Consider the following 18,775-nt stretch of genomic DNA (forward strand, 5'->3'; position numbering starts at 1 on the left):
GCTAGTGCTAATTCCTTACTTATAACATTATTTAAATACCCAAAGATGAGGGCCTGAGTGATATGACTTGAATGAAAAAAAGACAAGGTGAACCAGAAGAAGGCAGAGATCAGAGATCAGGCTCAAGTTAAAAAGACAGATGATGGCGGGAACCTTGGTTCTCTGAGGTCACAGTGATCCAGACAGAGGGGTATCTGGGGGCAGGGCAGGAGGATACTCAACATCCACAGGTAACTGATTTAGAGCCTGTACCAGAGTAAAGGAACAAACTGGAGCCAACTCAGTTCATTCCAGAAAAAGAGTCAAGGCTAACAGCAGGAATTATCCAAGCGACCTGACAATTTTCTCACTGCTGCTCCAGGAAGGAAGCCTGCTTCTCTCGGCCCTGACCTCTGGTAAATTCTGGTTACCAGAGAAAGGCATGTCTTTGGTCTTTTTTTTTTTTTTTTTTTTTTTTTTGCTATTCCTTGGGCCGCTCCCACGGCATATGGAGGTTCCCAGGCTAGGGGTTGAATCGGAGCTATAGCCGCCGGCCTACACCAGAGCCACAGCAACTCGAGATCCAAGCCGCGTCTGCAACCTACACCACAGCTCACGGCAACGCCGGATCGTTAACCCACTGAGCAAGGGCAAGGACCGAACCCGCAACCTCATGGTTTCTAGTCGGATTCGTTAACCACTGCGCCATGATGGGAACTCCAGAAAGGCATGTCTTTGGGACCATGAGGTCCCAAAGGTCACAGTAGTAGAAAGACTAAGTAAACTTCATACTCTGAGAACTTGTAAAGGAAGACTCCTAACACTGAGTATTTTCAATGATATCTTATTAACTAATGTACTTCAGAGAGGTACACTTCTATAAACTACTATATAAGGAATAGAAATCCATACTAATTCTGTAAATAACCTATTCCTGTTCTTCTTTAAATTTTAACAACTTATTTTTCTTCTTTTTTTTATTTTTTAATTTTTTCGCTTTTTAGGGCTGCACCTGTGGCATATGAAAGTTCCCAGGCTAGGGGTCCAATTGGAGCTATAGCTGCTGGCCTACACCACAGCCACAGCTATGCCAGATCTGAGCCACGTCTGCGACCTACACCACAGCTCACAGCAATGCTGGATTCCTAACCCACTGAGCAAGGCAAGGTGCCGAACCCGCTTGTTTCCGCTGAGCTACAGTAGGAACTCCTCCAAATTTTAACAACTTTATAATGAGCATAGTTCTCTACATTTAGGTCAGAGGTAAAGCTGGCAGAAACTTAAAAAGTAAGGGCTCAGGACTTTTGTGAGTATAAAATACATAATGTGATTGAGCCTTGTCTGAAATATTATAAGTGCTATAGAAACGTTAGTCATTACTTCTGCTCTTGTGTGATTATGGACCTTTGAAAATCTGATGAAGACTATAATACAAATTATGTTTTATATCTGGAAAAGCCTTAAAAAAGGAAGCACATTAAATATTATACTGTGCTGGTGCATTTCTCTACTGAATGAAATAAGTCATATTTTTGGAAGAACAGACAGCTGTATCCCGTATATCAAGCTGAAGATGCCATGGCAACCACTGTTCCTAGGCAATTGTAGAATTATGTGTGTGTCCACTTTCTATATAATAAATATAACTGGAGAGTGGAGGTGAAAATGAAATGTTATGTGATAACCTGTAGAAAAAACTAAAAGGAGGTATATTTCTTAAAAACTGCAAATGCATGCTTCATTATGACAACCTTAATGACTCTACATATAACTGCTAAACTCATTAAATGAAGCTAAGACCAAATATGTACTTATACATTCCATAAACATATCACAATCTATCATCTTATCTGTTCATAAAGCATGATAAATATTAGAAGATAAAATTGGGTAAAAGATGAATAATGCCAAATATTAAAAAAAATCAGCTGTTAAAAAACTAACACTCTAAGTATTAAATTTCACTTGCATAATACTGTATGGCAAAGAATTTCAATTTCTCAACACTTGAGTGTTTTCTGCAGCAGAATGCAAAATGAGACCAAGTGAAATGCCCAAATAAGAGCATTCCTTTTTGTGTTTTCAGCCAAAAGTCAATATCCTAAAGAAAACAAGATGCCATGCTAGTAGCCCAGGAAAAGGGGTACTCTGTTGTATATGTGCATAACTCCAAGCAACAAAGCCACAGCAAAAGTGCAAAAATGAAGAATTCACCAAAAGGATTGTAAATTCTATGGTCAAGATCACACAGTTTCTGTCCAACTCTTCTTCCTCAAAAAATAGGCTTAAAAGGCTAGTTTGTCAATAATACTAGGACATCCTCTGGCCACTGATTTCATTAAACATGCTCTTCACAGGTACTTGGTCAGCAGACATGGAATAGAAACTGGATTTCTGAACCTAGTTTCAATCCCAGAATTCTATGTCACTTTTAAGTCAATGCATTTCTGACTTCTGTCATGTATAAAATAATGACAGTCTTATGTAAAAAACAGTCCACATTTTATGCAGTAATACATGAGATCTAGTCCACATAAATGACAGCAGGAGCCATCTCTTACATATGTTGTTGCACAAATGGCATTTCACATCTTCAGGCAGAACCATATTCACAAAATGCTTTGAAAGTACCAAGAAAAACTGCCAAAAAATTTCTAATTGGATAGTTTTCTCTTCCAAATGAACATTTCCATAGAAGACTGTATAATCACCTTTATAAGGAAAATGACACAAGACCTGAAACCATGTGTAAAGAATAGAAAAAAATTCAGGGAAGTGCAAAAGACACTGTCACAATGACAGTAAACTACATATTCTTTAAAATATATTCTTTAGGTGGACAGAGATAATTTTAGATGCAGAAATGTTCTCCAAAAGGATTAGGATAAATTATTTTACTAACTGGGATCATTGTTGAATCCTCTTTGGAAACTGCACAATTGGTTGCCACAATTAGCTCAGAAAATCAACAGCCTTTTATGTGAACATTTATTTTGAAGCTCCAAAGTCACTACCCAGATACCTTAATTTGCCAGTATTGAGAAATGCCTTTGAGGAATGAGGCAAATTAGTAAATATAGACAGCCCAAAAGTATAAAATAAATGTGGTTGACAACATTTTTCCAAGCTGAAGATAGACTGACTTATCTGTAAGCCTGTATAAGGCAAATATAATATCAATGATTACTTAAAAAACATTAAAATAAAAGCTCAAAATGAATAAAACTGTGCTATTATAAATCACATGCATTTCTGATATTTATTTCTCTAGCTCTGTTTTCTGGAACTTACCCACTAGATATAAGAATTTGCTAGTTCTAATGTGTAACTACTTCCAATATTTTCTTTCTGCTTTATTGAAAGGATGCTTCGGGTAGAAGAAGAAAAAACAAAAAAACCAAAAAAACCTGGAAAAATCTGGATGCTGTAGTTCTGTTAAACAGCGCACCCTTGTGGTTTATTTTATCTCCTAAACTGTAAAAGTTACAGGGTAAGAATGTATCCAAAATTCTTCATGGACTTGTAAATTATTTTGTCCTGTTTCCCCCCTTCCCCCAGTAATTTTTTCCCAACTTGGTATTACTTTTAATCGGTAAAAACAGTGCCTTTAAAAATTTTTTTAATTCAAAACTGAATTGTTAAAACAGATATAAAATGTCTACAGTGATAATGACTATCTTTGATTTTAAATTTAAAAGAAGCCAGCAGTAAAATAAGTAAAATTCACCCCTAAACATATATATTTTGCTGTATTTCCTGAATATTTTCATCTGGCTATATAAGAAATTTCAATTTAGGGGTCAATTTGATTTATAGGCATTACATAATGATTGCTACATTTTAGTTGTTGGTCCTTAAGCTTTCAATACAACCTTGCCAAAATCCTGGCTTTTCTGTAAAAGCTTAATGAAAATATTGCCAAGAACCACCTGGACTAATTACTATTAAAAATGTATGTAGGAGTTCCCGTCGTGGCGCAGTGGTTAACGAATCCGACTAGGAACCATGAGGTTGCGGGTTCGGTCCCTGCCCTTGCTCAGTGGGTTAACGATCCGGCGTTGCTGTGAGCTGTGGTGTAGGTTGCAGACGCGGCTCGGATCCTGCGTTGCTGTGGCTCTGGCGTAGGCCGGTGGCTACAGCTCCGATTCAACCCCTAGCCTGGGAACCTCCATATGCCGTGGGAGCGGCCCAAGAAATAGCAACAACAACAACAACAAAAGACAAAAAGACAAAGGACAAAAAAAAAAAAAAATGTATGTAATTTTGAAGGTATTCAGGTACTTCTGGAAATTTATCAGATCCACATATGAAATGCTAAAATTCTGTGGGACAGAGTCCCACATGTATACACACTACCTGACTGTGTGAAAGCTGTAGTTAAAATTTACTTATCCTAAGAATTTTTCTGGCAAACACAATTCCTGCCATCTGGTTGGGGAGAAAAAAACCGGGGGGGGGGAGTTTAACAATGCTATAAGCTTTAAGCAATAAAATAACCTTAATGTTTATCTCTAGAGGATAGGTACATGAAATGGTACTCAACATCATAAGTCACGAGGAAAGTGCAAATCAAAACTGAAATGAGATACCACCTTATACCTTTAGGATGGCTATCATCAAGAATATAAGAGGAGTTCCCCTTGTGGCGCAGTGGTTAATGAATCCAACTAGGAACCATGAGGTTGTGGGTTCGATCCCTGGCTTTGCTCAGTGGGTTGAGGATCCGGCGTTGCTGTGAGCTGTGGTGTAGGTTGCAGACGTGGCATGTTCTATCCATCAATGGAATATTATGCAACCTTTAAGAAGGAAGCCTTTTATATACTGATAAAAATATCCAAAATACATCTTACAGTTCTAAAAAGCAAGGTATAACAAAAGTACATGAAACATATGATCATCTAAGAAAAAATCATATAAAAGATGAGTAATGGCTTAAATATGAATAATTATGTCTGGAAAAATCACAAGAAACCGTTACTGGTTGCTCACAGGCAGAAGAATTTGACTGGGGGCAGGGTAGGAAAGGAGAATTATCACTGTATTTACCTTTTTATCTTTAGAAATACATATCATATGAATACCTACACGTATGTGAATTAAAATAAAAAGGCACAAGAGAGACAAATTCAGAGAAAGTAAGATCACTTTGTTGGCATGTTTAGAAAATTCTTTATGAAGCAAGTAAAAAAACAAGTATAATTTGGGTAAGAATGCAAGAGACAGAGCTGAGGGATAATTCTATTCTGAAAGGACAGGAAACAGGATTTTTGCACAAGTGGTGTCAAATCTGGTTAGAGTTAGAAGCATACTGAAAATGATGAGGAATTAAAGTTTAAAAATAAAATTGTACATTTATACAGTAATGGAAACCATCAACAAAATGAAAAGCAACCTGCAGAAAGGGAGATAATATTTGCAAATCATATATCTGATGAGGGGAATATGCAAAATATATAAAGAACTCATACAGCTCAATAGCAAAAAAAAAAAAATTGCTATTAAACATTGGGCAGAGGAAACTTACATTTAGAAGGGATAAGAAATGAGGTCCTACTGTATATAGTACAGGGAACTATATCCAGTCTCTTGGACTAGACCATGATGAAAGATAATATAAGAAAGGGATTGTGTGTATATATGTATGTGTGTGTGTGTACATACATGGCTGAATCACTTTGCTATACAGCAGAAATTGGAAAAACACTGTAAATCAATTATAATTTTTTTTACAAAAATTGGGCAGAAGAAATGAATAAATAATTTTCCAAAATGTACAAATGGCCAGCAGGTACATGAAATGGTACTCAACATCATAAGTCACGAGGGAAGTGCAAATCAAAACTGAAATGAGATACCACCTTATACCTTTAGGATGGCTATCATCAAGAATATAAGAGGAGTTCTCCTTGTGGCGCAGTGGTTAATGAATCCAACTAGGAACCATGAGGTTGTGGGTTCGATCCCTGGCTTTGCTCAGTGGGTTGAGGATCCGGCGTTGCTGTGGTGTAGGTTGCAGACGTGGCTCGGCTCCTGAGTTGCTGTGGTTCTGGTGTAGGCTGGTGGCTACAGCTCCGATTAGACCCCTAACCTGGGAATCTCCATATGCCGCGGGAGCAGCCCTAGAAAAGGCAAAAAGACAAAAAAAACAAAAACAAAAACAAAACCTTGTATGGTATTGGGGTCTATTTTATAGGGAAAACAAAGCAGAAATTAGCATCTTCTCATGGACTCGACAGAACCCTTTATCAGTTCATGTCCTCCAAGAAGGAAAGGGCAGAAGATTGAGGAGAAACTTATGGGAGTGCAATCAAAACTGAGCAGAATTGAGGAGTTCCTGCTGTGGTACAGTGGGTTAAGAATTTGACTACATGGGTCACTGTGGAGGCAAGTGTTAGATCCCCAGCCTGATGCCGTGGGTTATAGATCGGGCATTGCTGCAGTAGGGGGGTAGGTCACAGCCACAGCTTGGATTCATTCCCCTGACCCAGGATCTTCCATATGCTGTGGGAGCAGACAAAAAAAAAAAATATATATATATATATATATGAGATAAGTGCTGGCAGGAATGTGCAGAGAAGGGAATTCTTGTGCACTCCAGGTGGGAATATAAATTGGTGTAGCCACTATGGAAAATAGCATGGAGTTTCATCAAATACTTAAAAAACATAACTACCATATGATCAAGGAATTATACTTCTGGGTATGCATCCAAAGGAAATAAACATAGAATATTGAAGAGATACTTGTACTCTCATGTTTACTGCATTTTTCACAATAGTCAAGATGCAGAAACAATGTAAGTGTCCATGCATGGATGAATGGACAAAGAAGGATGTGCAGTGTTAAAAATATGTATATGTGATACACACATGATGGAATATTATTCAGCCATGATAAAGTAGGAAATCCTGCCATTTGTGACAACATGGATGGACCTTGAAAGTGTTACACAAAATGACATAAGCCAGACAAAGAATGCAAATACTGCATGGTATCACTTACGCCTCTTTTTTTTTTTTTTTTTTTTTAAGGCAACACCCAGGGCATATGGAAATTTCCAAGCTAGAGGTGGAATTGGAACTGTAGCTTCCAGCCTACACCACAGCCACAGCAACAACAGATCTGAGCTGTGTCTGCGACTTACACCACAGCTCATGCCAATGCAGGATCCTTAACCCACTGAGAGAGGCCAGGGACTGAACCTGCATCCTCATGGATACTAGTCGGGTTTTTAACCGCTGAGCCACAACCACAACTCCTGCATGGTATCACTTATATGTGGAATCTAAAAAAGTCAAACTCATAGAAACAGTAGAAGAGGTTGACTGTGACGAGGGGGTGGGAGGAAATAGAGTGCAGTTGGTAAAAAGGGATACATTTTCAGCTATAAGATAAATAAGAACTGAGGATCTAATGTGAGTACAGTGAGTATAGGATCATAGTATAGCTGACGACATTATATAAGTGAAATTTGCTGAGAGGGTAGAATGTAAATGTTCTTACAAAAACAAAAACAAAACTAATATGCGAACTGATGGATGTGTTAATTAGGGGGAATTTTTTCACAATTGTATGTATTTCAAATGACCACAATGCATACTTTAAATAGCTTACATTTTTTATCAATTATATCTCAATAAAGCTAAAAAGAAAGAAAAGGAAGGGAGGGAAGGAGGAAAAAAGGAAGGAAGAAGGGAAGGAAGGAAAGTAGAGTTCTCCGCACACCCCCAATTGTGATGTTTGCTGAGAGCCTTGAACACAGAAAATACCAGCCAGCTATCCAAAATTTCTGAACTGGGAAGTGATAATTACAATATATAAATGCAGCAGCTTGCCACGTTCTTGTATTCTGACAACAAGAAGGGGCAAGACAAGTTAAGTACAAATTTCCTTATCCTCCTGGCCCTGGGCTTCCCTGAGGCATGACTTGAGCCGAGGGAATGGAAAAAAGGAACAAGGAGACACTGTGAAGGGAGACTGAATGAAGGGCTAGTCACTAATTGGATGTGGAAAGAAATAGAAAAAAAACATCAAAGACGATCTTGAGCTTTTCAATCTGGGAGGAAAAGAAAAAAGTGAGTTTGATTTTAAATACACTGACTTCCAGGTAGTGATGAGTCAATAAACAACTGTGGGTTTAAATTGCAAGTGGAACAACATTGCAACTGGGTTACAAAGCGGACGTATTGTTTCCGAGGGCTGCCACAACACATGACAAATTACCAGGACTGAGCTGCAACAAACAACAGAACCTTATTCTGTCACAGCTCTAGAAGCTAGGGGTCTCAAATCAAGGTGTCGGCAGGGCTGTGTTCCTCTGAAGGAAAATCCTTCCTTGCCTCCTCCTGCTTCAGGCAGCTCCTACACTCTTTGGCTTATGGCAGCATCACTGTAGTTTCAGCCGCTACATGACCTTCTCCTTTGTGTCTCTGTGCCTGTGTCTCCACTCTAATTCCAACACCAGCATGGGACTGGAGCCCAACTTAAGCCCAGCATTACTTCATCTCTAGATCCTTGACCTAGACATATCTTTTGGGAGGACACTATTCAAAACACTATAGTTGAGAGCTCAACAAAGACAGATGTAGTCTCTGAGAGTGTAAATACAGGCTAGGAACATGGATTCAGGTACTTCTAAATTTATAAAATAAGTAAAGGAAGTGGTAGCCAAAAAAAAGCAAAAAAAAAAAAAAAAAAAAAAGGAAGAAAGGTGAGATATAAGAAGAGAATTAAGACCAAGGAGGAGAGAAAAATCACAATCAAAGGTTGATCTACCCCACCAAATACGGCAAAGAAGTCAAGGAAATAAGTGCTAGGATGCCTAGGAAGCATGAATTCATATAAGCACACAGGTACATTGTGTGTACACACACACACACAATCACATACAGAACTACAGCTTAATTGTTAAGAATTTTTGTAATGAATACATTTATTAAAATGGTTCTTCAGCTGCTCTAGGGAAAAACAAATAATTCCGGGTCCTACTAAACAATACATCAAAGAACTACCCAGATGTCCAGATCAAAGGAAAAAATAATTAGAAAATTATATAAATGTCTAGTTTGCCAAAGGCAACAGACTAAAAAGCAAAGGATTAGTATTTAACTTGGGGGCATCAACTGGTCATAGAGCAGAGGGTGAGACTCAAAAGAAATGGCTTTGGGTGAGGTCACTGGTAGCATGGCCCAGAATTTTAAGAAGCTGACTATTAGAAAGATAGTTCAGACCTCTTCGGAATCCAAACACAAAGGACATTTACGGGAATAGACTGGATGAAGTCAGCTGGCACAAAAGCTTGTGAGCCGGGCTAAGATTTATACCTACATAAAGAAAAAGACCCTGGTAACCACTCCAGGGAATAATAATTTATACTCTTATAATGCAGTTTTATGGTAATTAAAAATAGGAAACAATCCTAAAAGTGCTGTCTTTTAAATGACTTACTAGGAAGAAATGCAAACTAGTTATGGACACAAAATGAAATTCCTGGAGTCCCGACTTGGTCTCTGCTTCTCTCACTCGCTCAGTTTCAGTCTCTGTAGCTCATGCCTGGGCCTGCCACAGACCTCACATTCTCTGCATCTTTCGAAGGGTTCCTCTTCCCAACTGATGCACTCCCACACGGCTTTTAAGACTGAACCCGACTAGCAAGCAGTCACCCTGGAAAACTCTGTAGTAAATTATTCTATCATTTGAAAAAATAACTATCTTCCTGATTGGTAAGACAAGATTTTACACCACAACCGTTAGATAAGAAAGTCAACAGAAATAAGAAGACAGCTTTAATAGATGATTTTCCAAGTAATTACTTAGCATTTTTCAGCATTTTTTTGGGGGGGGTTCATTTTTATCTACTCCAGTTGCTACTTCATAAAGACACATATGATAGCTTATATATTACAATTAAAAAAACTACAGTTAAAATTTTTCTAAGGTTAAAGAAGTATAAAAATGTTTATGAGTTGGTTAGGGAGGATTAATTTATATAAGCATTGATGAATTTACTTCATGTTTCCAAGGGAGGAATAAAACCTTTCAACGAGATACAAGAAAACTTTCCAGAGTCTCAAATATCTCAAAATAAAATTTGCTCTCAGAGTTACTTAAATCATCTGATTACAGGCAACAAAATATATGGTCTCACGTTCAATCACATTTACTTAAAATCATTTATAAGTCATGTAAATAAAGTAAGGAATGTACAGACTTTATAGGCATGAAAAGTTGTTTGCAAATGGATTTCTACAAAGCAGCATGCTCCAGGAAAATTTGGAATTAGACGTAACAGTGAGAATGTTTGGTAAAAAGGGACATCTAGAACTGCCTTGAACATATAAGTATATGATAGTAACTGCAATATATTCTGTATAAAAAGACTCATTTTTTTGTCTTTTGTCTCTTTTTTTTAGGGCTTCATTTGCAGCACATGAAGGTTCCCAGGCTAGGGGTCAAATCAGAGCTGTAGCTGCTGGCCTACACCACAGCCACAGCAACACCAGATCCAAGCCACATCTGCGACCCACACCACAACTCATGGGCAACGCCAGATCCTTAACCCACTGAGCAAGGCCAGGGATCGAACCTGCATCCACATCGATGCTAGTCAGATTTGTTTCAGCTGAGCCACAATGGGAACTCCTCTTTTTTTTTTTTTAAATATAGAGTATGCATCAGGCAGACACAAGGGTTTCTTCCCTGAAAATCTGAGAATCAGGTCAAGAATACCAGACTGTATCTAGTTAGAAACCCATGAATGCAATATAAAGGATGTATTACTGTTCAAAAATAAGAATTTCCAGAGTTGCCATTGAGACTCAACAGATTAAGAATCCAACTAGTATCCATGAGGATGCAGGTTCCATCCCTGGCCTCGCTCAGTGGGTTAAGGATCTGGTGTTGCCACAAGCTGCAGCGTAGGTTGCAGACACAGCTTGGGTGTGGTGTTGCCATGGCTGTGGCAAAGGTGGGCAGCTTCAGCGCCTTTCTGATTGGACCCCTGGCCTGGGAACTTCCACATGCTACAGGTGCAACCCTAAAAAGAAAAAAAATTTAAAAATTAAAAAAAAAATAATTTCCGTTCCTAATGTATGTATCAAGCAAGAACCTTTGCTTGGGCCTTAATAAACCAGGACTTTCAGGTTTATCGTTTGCATATAAAAGCTACTTAAAATGGACATATTTATTTTTCATGCACTGCAGAATTGTACCTATATAGAGAATTTCTTCATAGTACCAACATTACTAGTAACTAGTTACTCATCTTACTACATATTAGTAACTGTTACTAACCTTATCAGCAGCCTATGTGGAAAAAGACAAGTGAGGAAGAGGAAAAATGGATGGTCCCCTGCCCCATCCTAAAATGACAATAGAGACTTACTCACCTCATCTGTTTCATCCAGGCTTGTGGATTTCACCACACAGGAAGCTGGCCTCTCCTGGATGTGGGCAAGGTCCTGGGGGGCGCTCTGAGACCCCGGCATTGGAGGCAGCGGTGCACGCCTCTTCTTGGGTGCATCGGATGGCAGGGTGTTTGAAATATACTGCTTGGAAACGGTATTATACTTCGGAAAAGTTGGACGATGTTTACTTACTAGAGGAGTTGCAGGAGCACTTGCAGTCTAGTAAAGAATGAAAAGGAAAAATCTACAGGTAATTTTAATATTAACGGCACATTGCAATTAAAAACAGATGAGAAGAATCTTATAAAATGCTGCATAAGGAAATACATACTTGCTCCCGCTTTTTCTTACTGCGTTGAAAAAAGCTGAAAAACCCTTTATTTTCTTTATCCTTCATAATGTCTAGGTTTTGTGATATTTGGCAGGACTCTAAAAATAGAAGAAAAGCACCTTACTTTTGTTCACAGGCTATATGTTCATCTTCAAGTTTTCTCTCAATTTCTTTCCCTTGATAACTTTACCTAATGATAAAAGCTATGAAGTACGGCATACTATGAACCATGCACTCTGCAAGGCATCTTGTATTTTAATTAATTCTCAAAGCAACAAGCAAATGTAGTATTATTGTACCTGTTATACAACAGAGGAAATTGAAGCTTAAAAAACTAAGATACATAATCAGGCCAACAGACAGGAAATGACAGCTAGGACATAAACCCAATTCTTTGTGACTCAAAGTCTGTTTTAGACACAATTACCAATATTTCAGAAGTAAAAATGACTCTGAATTAAATGAGGTATGAAGTTGCTATCATACAGTATTCCCTTTGTTGAATTATAATTTTTGTTCCAGAACTAAACTATTATGAAATATTTAATTCTCCAAAACATGATTCATTATAATTACTTAGTGCTGTCTTAAATGTTTTTAAAATATTTCTTTAATCCAGTGGTTTTCAACCGAGGGGATTTTGCATAGACACACTTTAAACAATGTCTAGGAACAATTTTGGTTGTCACAACTAGGAGCAGAATGATGCTCCTGTGCTACCAGCATCCCCTGGGTACAGGCTAGTGATGCTGCTAACATCTTACAGTGCACAGGACAGCCACCCAACAGCAAAGACATCCAGGCCCAAATGTCAATAGTGCGGAAATGAAACCATACTTTAATCGGAATGGGAAATGTCAAACCTCAAGGTTGCATACATGACATTTCATTTTCCAAAAACTACTTCCTAATGTTACCTGCAAGGGCCTACAAACAATGACAAATCCAACAGTGCTGAGTCACCCTGGCCCAGACTGTCTTGCTCTAAATACCCTTTTCCACTATAAAGAACCATCTCAGGGGGAGTTCCCATCATGACTCAGTGATTAACGAATCTGACTAGCATTCACAAGGACAAAGATTCAATCCCTGGCCTTGCTCAGTGGGGTAAGGATCTGGTGTTGCTGTGAGCTGTGGTGTAGGTCGAAGATGTGGCTCAGATTCTGAGTTGCTGTAGCTGTGGAATAGGCTGCCAGCTACAGCTCTGATTGGACCCCTAGCCTTGGAACTTCCACATGCTGCAGGTGCAGCCCCCAAAAAAATGAAAAGCCAAAAAAAAAAAAAAAAAAAATCCAGGAACCGTCTCAGGAACCAGTCTGATATGGTTTCTCCTTGGCCAAAGTCAGGATAATTGGGGCATCATAAGAATAACTTAGCCAAATGAAACATAGCACTTATGTTTAATTATGTGAGATCATAATGATAACAAACAAAAGGCCTTATTTTCATTTTCCACTGTTTAAAAACTTATTGAAGGAAAGAACCACACTCTTTGTCTTGTATTTTCTGAATGAATTCTATCTAGGTAGACAAATAGCTGTCATAAAGAAATTTGATTTTTTTTTAGAAATATATCAACTGATAATTAAAGGCATATTTGCAACACTATAATTATTTCCTAACTCCTAATTAACATAGGCATAGGCAATGATTATTGATGGCTAACATCAAAAAAGATAACTTGCTATTACATGTCTGTTAATGGAAATACACAATATCATGTATGAAGTATTCTTGCCAAAAATATCTCACCCAAATCTAATTAAGTCTCTAGATTTATCAGTTTATAGGAAATAGGATAAAGAAATATGTTAAGTGGCACAAAAGATGGAATCAGCAAAATTCTGAATGTAGGAAATACTGTAAGACAAATGCCCTGGTTTCTTCAATAAATAAATAGCAAATTTAAAAGATAGATATAGGAGGGGGGATCTGTAAATTTTAAAAATATTTCTCCTATTAAACACATATGGGTTTCATGATCAACCACAATATAATTTTAGTGACACTGGAGACTAAGTACTGTATGTTGAAATTTGTGGGATATAGTCATAGCAGAACTTACAGCTCAATGTATAAATATATATCCCTCTCTTGAGAGTAAATTATAGTCTTTTTATTTAAAATAAATGTTTAAAAAATTAAATACATTATGACAAAGTAAGGATTATTCCAGGGAAACAAAGATAGTTAATGCCAATAAATATATTAATACAATGTGCCTCAGTGAGACTTTAAAGAGAACTATATTTCACAAATTAAATTTCTTAAATTAGATGCTTCAAATATTAAATAAGCACTATGCATTTTATACAATGAGTTTGCTGACAATGTTACAACTAATAATAATAGACATGTGGACAGCCCTTTATGGTTAAAGATTTTTTCACATGCCTAATTGATTTCTTAGAACAATCCTGTGAAGTGGGTGTCATAAGTTATTATTCTGAGACCTTTTTCTAAGTTGAGGAATGTAAAAAAATGGAAGCAGATGGTACTGTCTCTTTACACATCCAAGGCCTTGGTGGTGATCACTAGAGAGTTTGAATAACTTGTACCAAAACAGACATTAAAAGGTAGAATTAAGTCAAACATCCATTTAAGGAGAGGTATACTGACTTTTTATTTTTTTGTAAGAAATGCTACTATTTCATTTTAAGATAGACTCCTCCACTAATCGAATGTAGATATGCGATTAAATTTAGTGGACAGTAGACAGAAAATTTACATAGTGGTGCAATGCAATAACTATAACCTGAGTATTCATGTAGTTATTTTTGGTAAAGCAATTTCCAGGCACCTAGGCATCATTTGCAGTTGTCACCTCCTAAATCTTCACTTTCACTAAAGCTCAATTTCAGGGTTCACTGTAAGTCAAACACTAAGTCAAGCAACACTTGAGCTTACTTAGAAATAAGTAACTCTGATTCTGTAGTTTCCTGTTTCCTAAAGACAGGCTGTAAATAATTTCACACAAAGTTCTAAGCCTTCTGATAATACCAGACAAAATAGGGAGGCAGTAGAATTTACAACATGTGGATTGACTTAGTAGATTCTGATACTGTAAAAAGAGCTTTTTATTTATTTTTGTTTGCTTATTTTTTAAACATGTGGCTGGGCCCACAGCATATGGAAGTTCCTCAGCCAGGGATCGAACCAGAGCCATTGCAGAGAAATGCCAGGTAGTTATTCTGTGAGCTACAAGGGAAGACCTAGAAAGGGGCTTTTTAAATTTCCTATTCCAATCTCTTAAGATTACATTCACAATATTTAATACTCTGCATAAACCACAACTTTTTTGGCTGGAAAGGATATTAGAAATCAGTGCATTCAATACCTTCAAAATGAGGCCAATAAAATTATGGAATTTGCTTTGGGTTATATGTGTAGAGAGTGGCAAGATTAGGAGCAAAAGCCAAGTAAAGAAAAAGAATGTTGTTGGAAAGAACCAGAGAACAGCCTTTCCCCATCTCTTTATTACCGTAGAAGTGGAAGGTAAGATCCAGGCAGATAGATCCATTTGCCCTATCAGCTTACCAAATATGCTTGAACAGCAATGTAGTGTCAGAATTAAAACACCTATCTTTTCATTATAAGCCAGTGTACACTTAACAGTCATAAAAATTTTCAACTCTCTTGATTAGACTAGTTTTCATAAAAGGCACTAAAAATAATCACACTATTACTTATATGGACTTAATTTGTGGAATCGAGAGGCTCATTGGGTTATGAAAAAATTGGAAGTGGTAAAGAAGATTCCAATAATCTAATAACATAATGTATATATTTTATTAAGTTTTTTTTAGTAGGGTGGTAATTATTATAGTAATCAATTATCTAGGCCTATCCCTTTAAATGGTGGAAAGACTTCCAGACTTTATTATTATTGGTTAATTTTTAATACAGTTTTCTTCTATGAAAGTAATACATTTCCAATGTAAAATTCTATGACATAAAGAAGGACGAAAAAAGTCACTCCTACCACCCAAGGTATCCACTTTTAAAATTGTTCTATATTTCTTTTCAGAAATTTCATGTAAAAGTTTTTTTTTTTTTTTTTTTTTTACCTTACTGTATTAAACATTTAAATGCTTTAAAAGCTGATTTTAGCATAAGCACTTTTGGTGTTATTACAAAATACTCATAAGCAATTTAATGGATGCAAAAATTTCCTATGATGAGTACACCCTGATTATTCTGAATAATTGTTTCCAAAGAAATAATCTGAGACCCTTCCATGGACTCGCCTAACTATCAGTGTATGTATCCAATAAAGATCCTAGCAAAATCATTTCTTCTTGTCTAAAAATCAAGAATATGTTTTTCTCATTCTTAAAATGATACTAATTTTCAAACCATTATTGAAATGTAATTACTGTATTAAATTTGGAAATCAAAGTGGGCTCCTAAACTATTGTTCAGGAAATAAAAACCGAAAATTTTCAAAATTAAAATCTCTCAGAGAGGAGATCCCATTGTGGCTCAGTGGTAATGAACCCGACTAGTATCCATGAGGATGTGGGTTTGATCCCTGGACTCACTCTGTGGGTTAAGGATCTGACGTTGCTGTCAGCTATGGTGTAGGTCGCAGATGAAGCTCAGATCTGGTGTTGCTGTGGCTGTGGCCTAGGCTGACAGCTATAGCTCCAATTTGACCCATAGCCTGGAAACTTCCATATGCCACAGTTATAGCCCTAAAAATACAAAAACAAAAACAAAACTCACATAGAATATACATATTAGTAATGTTAAGAAAACATGTAAAATTAACAGCTTATTTTCACTTTGCCCAATGGAGAGTTCACATTACAATTTATTTCTCTTGATTCATAAATCTTACCTTGTAAAGATGACTTATTGAAGGCAGTAACAGAAGTGGCTACAGAAGGAGGGGATAAAGGATGGTAAATTGACTGTAAAGATATTGTTTATTCAAGTATAAAACATCAGAGTTGAAACAGTTGTCTATGGATTATAGAAAGCCACAATCTCAGGATAAAGTTTGAAGTTCTTTATACACAGAGGATGTATCTTTCTTTACTAAAATTTTATTTCTAATAAAACAGAATTATTCTATTGAATAAATAAGCTTGCATTTATCTATTAGACATCATAGAAATCAACATTATCTGAATTTTCCAAATTTTAATACATTATTTCTATAGATTAATGCTCTAAGCTGTTCCTACTTAGAAGATTTTTATAATTTGACTGATTTATTTCATAAGCCATTTTATTTTCAGTGCTGAACTTAGAAAAAAATTGTCAAGAAACTTACAAATTTGAAAGATAATTAAGACTCATAAAACCATTGATAGTCTATCATAATTCAGACTTCATAGAACAAGAATGAATTTCCATGTAAATTTTAATTTTCTGTTTATATCTCGAAGCCACGAGAATTAAGTTATATTATACCCCAAAATATTCATAGGTGGATGAGAAAGTATAAAATGTGGATCACAGCTAAAGAAGACAAGTTTTCATTCCAATTTTAATAACTGAACTTGTTAAATTTTATTACTTTTTTTTCTTATCTCCAATGACATGTATTGACATCTATTTATAGGATCCATTGATATGCCATTATGAACTTAAGAACCCTTATACATAAACACACGTATGTGCACATCCTGTCAAATGAATAACAGGAAAATCTTACTTACCTCTGCTGACATCCATGGCATATAATTCTCTTAGTCCCAGGTCATTAAGAGATTTCGTCAAGTCGAGAGGCTCCTGAGACTGATAGTCCTTCAATAACAGTGTATGCAATGGATCAAACTCACATTTGCTGCATATAATGGGGGCAAGTTCTTGAAGTGGCGCATGTGGACTAACTCTCACTATTGTCTTCTGTGTTTTCTTAAAGTTGATCACTACTCTCACAGTTTTCTGAAACACAGATTAAAGCCAGAGTTATGCTGTAATTAACAGAAACTTTCTACAGTGATGTCTAGAATAATGAGATAATCTATCAGTACATATTCACATAATAAACAGTATTTTTCTATTTTGGTATAAATTTTTTTTTATTACTGTTACTCCCTAAATCCAAACCAGATTCTTAGAAGCAGTTTGCTTGTTAAATAATCTATATTAAATCCATAAGTCTTGTAAAGCAGTAAGAAGATTTAAATCCAAATAGAAACTAGCCTCATATCTAGTCCTACAAATGTTTTTCCTTTATTCCTTAAAATATTTACTTTAAAATTAGCAAGCATACATAGTAATAGATTTATCATGTTTTATTATTCTATTTTTTAGTTGAGAAGTATTTTTCATTCTCTTTCTTGTCTTTTTTTTTTTTTTGTCTTTTTTTGTCTTTTTAGGAACACACAGGAGGCATATGGGGGTTCCCAGGCTAGGGGTCCAATTGGAGCCACCGGCCTGTGCCACAGCCACAGCAATGCAGGAACCAAGACACATCTGTGACCTACACCACAGCTCACGGCAACGCCAGATCCCCAACCCACTGAGCAAGGCCAGGGATCCAACCCGTGTCCTCACTGATGCCAGTAGGGTTTGCTAACAACAGAGCCACAACGGGAGCTTGAGAAATATTTATCTTTCTAATGGTTTGTCAGTTGTCTCAATAAAAAAGGGATTTTTAATGGGAACACTGAAAGTTTGAGCTTTTCTCTATTTGAGATAAGTGAGTTAATCCACACAAAGAACTTAAGACAGTGTCTGGCACATTGTAAACTATCAATAAATAAATATTAACAATTATGCCTACCTGTTGTTGTTGCCACTATTATTTAGTACTCTGGCTAATTGTAATATATTAGCAAAGAATATTAAAATATTCCAAATTTAGGTATTTAACACTAATTCAAAATTATTGAGAAGACTTTAAGCACCTTAACATTTTAATGTAATTGAATTAAATCCTGGATATAAATGGGGAATTTAGAAACATGTGACCATGCTAGATGAAGCCTACAGATTGTAGATCCTCAAAGTTTAACACGTATTCATAAAACTAAAAGACCATATATAATCTCATGCTATAGCATAACTATTTCCATCTAGATAAGTAGTATACATATACTGATAG

The 18,775-nt window shown here is 36.5% G+C and overlaps 1 protein-coding gene and 2 long non-coding RNA genes across 16 annotated transcripts in view; 2 read left to right on the plus strand and 1 right to left on the minus strand.

Moving 5' to 3' along the window:
• LOC102164208 (uncharacterized) overlaps positions 1–3,719 on the plus strand; it is a 115,402-nt gene extending 111,683 nt beyond the window's left edge. Inside the window, exon 3 of the long non-coding RNA XR_002339174.2 lies at positions 3,343–3,719. This is a non-coding gene — a long non-coding RNA (uncharacterized LOC102164208). The remainder of the gene's footprint in view (positions 1–3,342) is intronic.
• COBLL1 (cordon-bleu WH2 repeat protein like 1) overlaps positions 1–18,775 on the minus strand; it is a 154,916-nt gene that overhangs the window by 30,244 nt on the left and 105,897 nt on the right. For all 14 annotated transcript variants that reach the window (XR_014829465.1, XR_014829464.1, XR_014829463.1 and 11 more), the window contains 4 exons: positions 17,382–17,610; positions 16,556–16,594; positions 11,716–11,813; positions 11,367–11,603 (listed from right to left, as the gene is read on the minus strand). Coding sequence is in view for 11 of the 14 variants with exons in the window: in XM_021075411.2 (XP_020931070.2) it covers positions 11,367–11,603; positions 11,716–11,813; positions 16,556–16,594; positions 17,382–17,610 (603 nt within the window). In the remaining 3 variants the exon portion in view is untranslated. The remainder of the gene's footprint in view (positions 1–11,366; positions 11,604–11,715; positions 11,814–16,555; positions 16,595–17,381; positions 17,611–18,775) is intronic.
• LOC146395957 (uncharacterized) lies at positions 11,497–18,176 on the plus strand. Its single transcript, XR_014829469.1, has 2 exons — positions 11,497–11,634; positions 18,048–18,176. It is a non-coding gene; the product is annotated as an uncharacterized LOC146395957 (long non-coding RNA).

Source organism: Sus scrofa, chromosome 15 (assembly GCF_054392235.1).
Source record: "Sus scrofa isolate SSC_HxYL_T2T_F1_AM1 chromosome 15, Sscrofa_HxYL_maternal_Yorkshire_Landrace_v2.0, whole genome shotgun sequence".
In the NCBI taxonomy this organism is placed as follows: Eukaryota; Metazoa; Chordata; class Mammalia; order Artiodactyla; family Suidae; genus Sus; species Sus scrofa.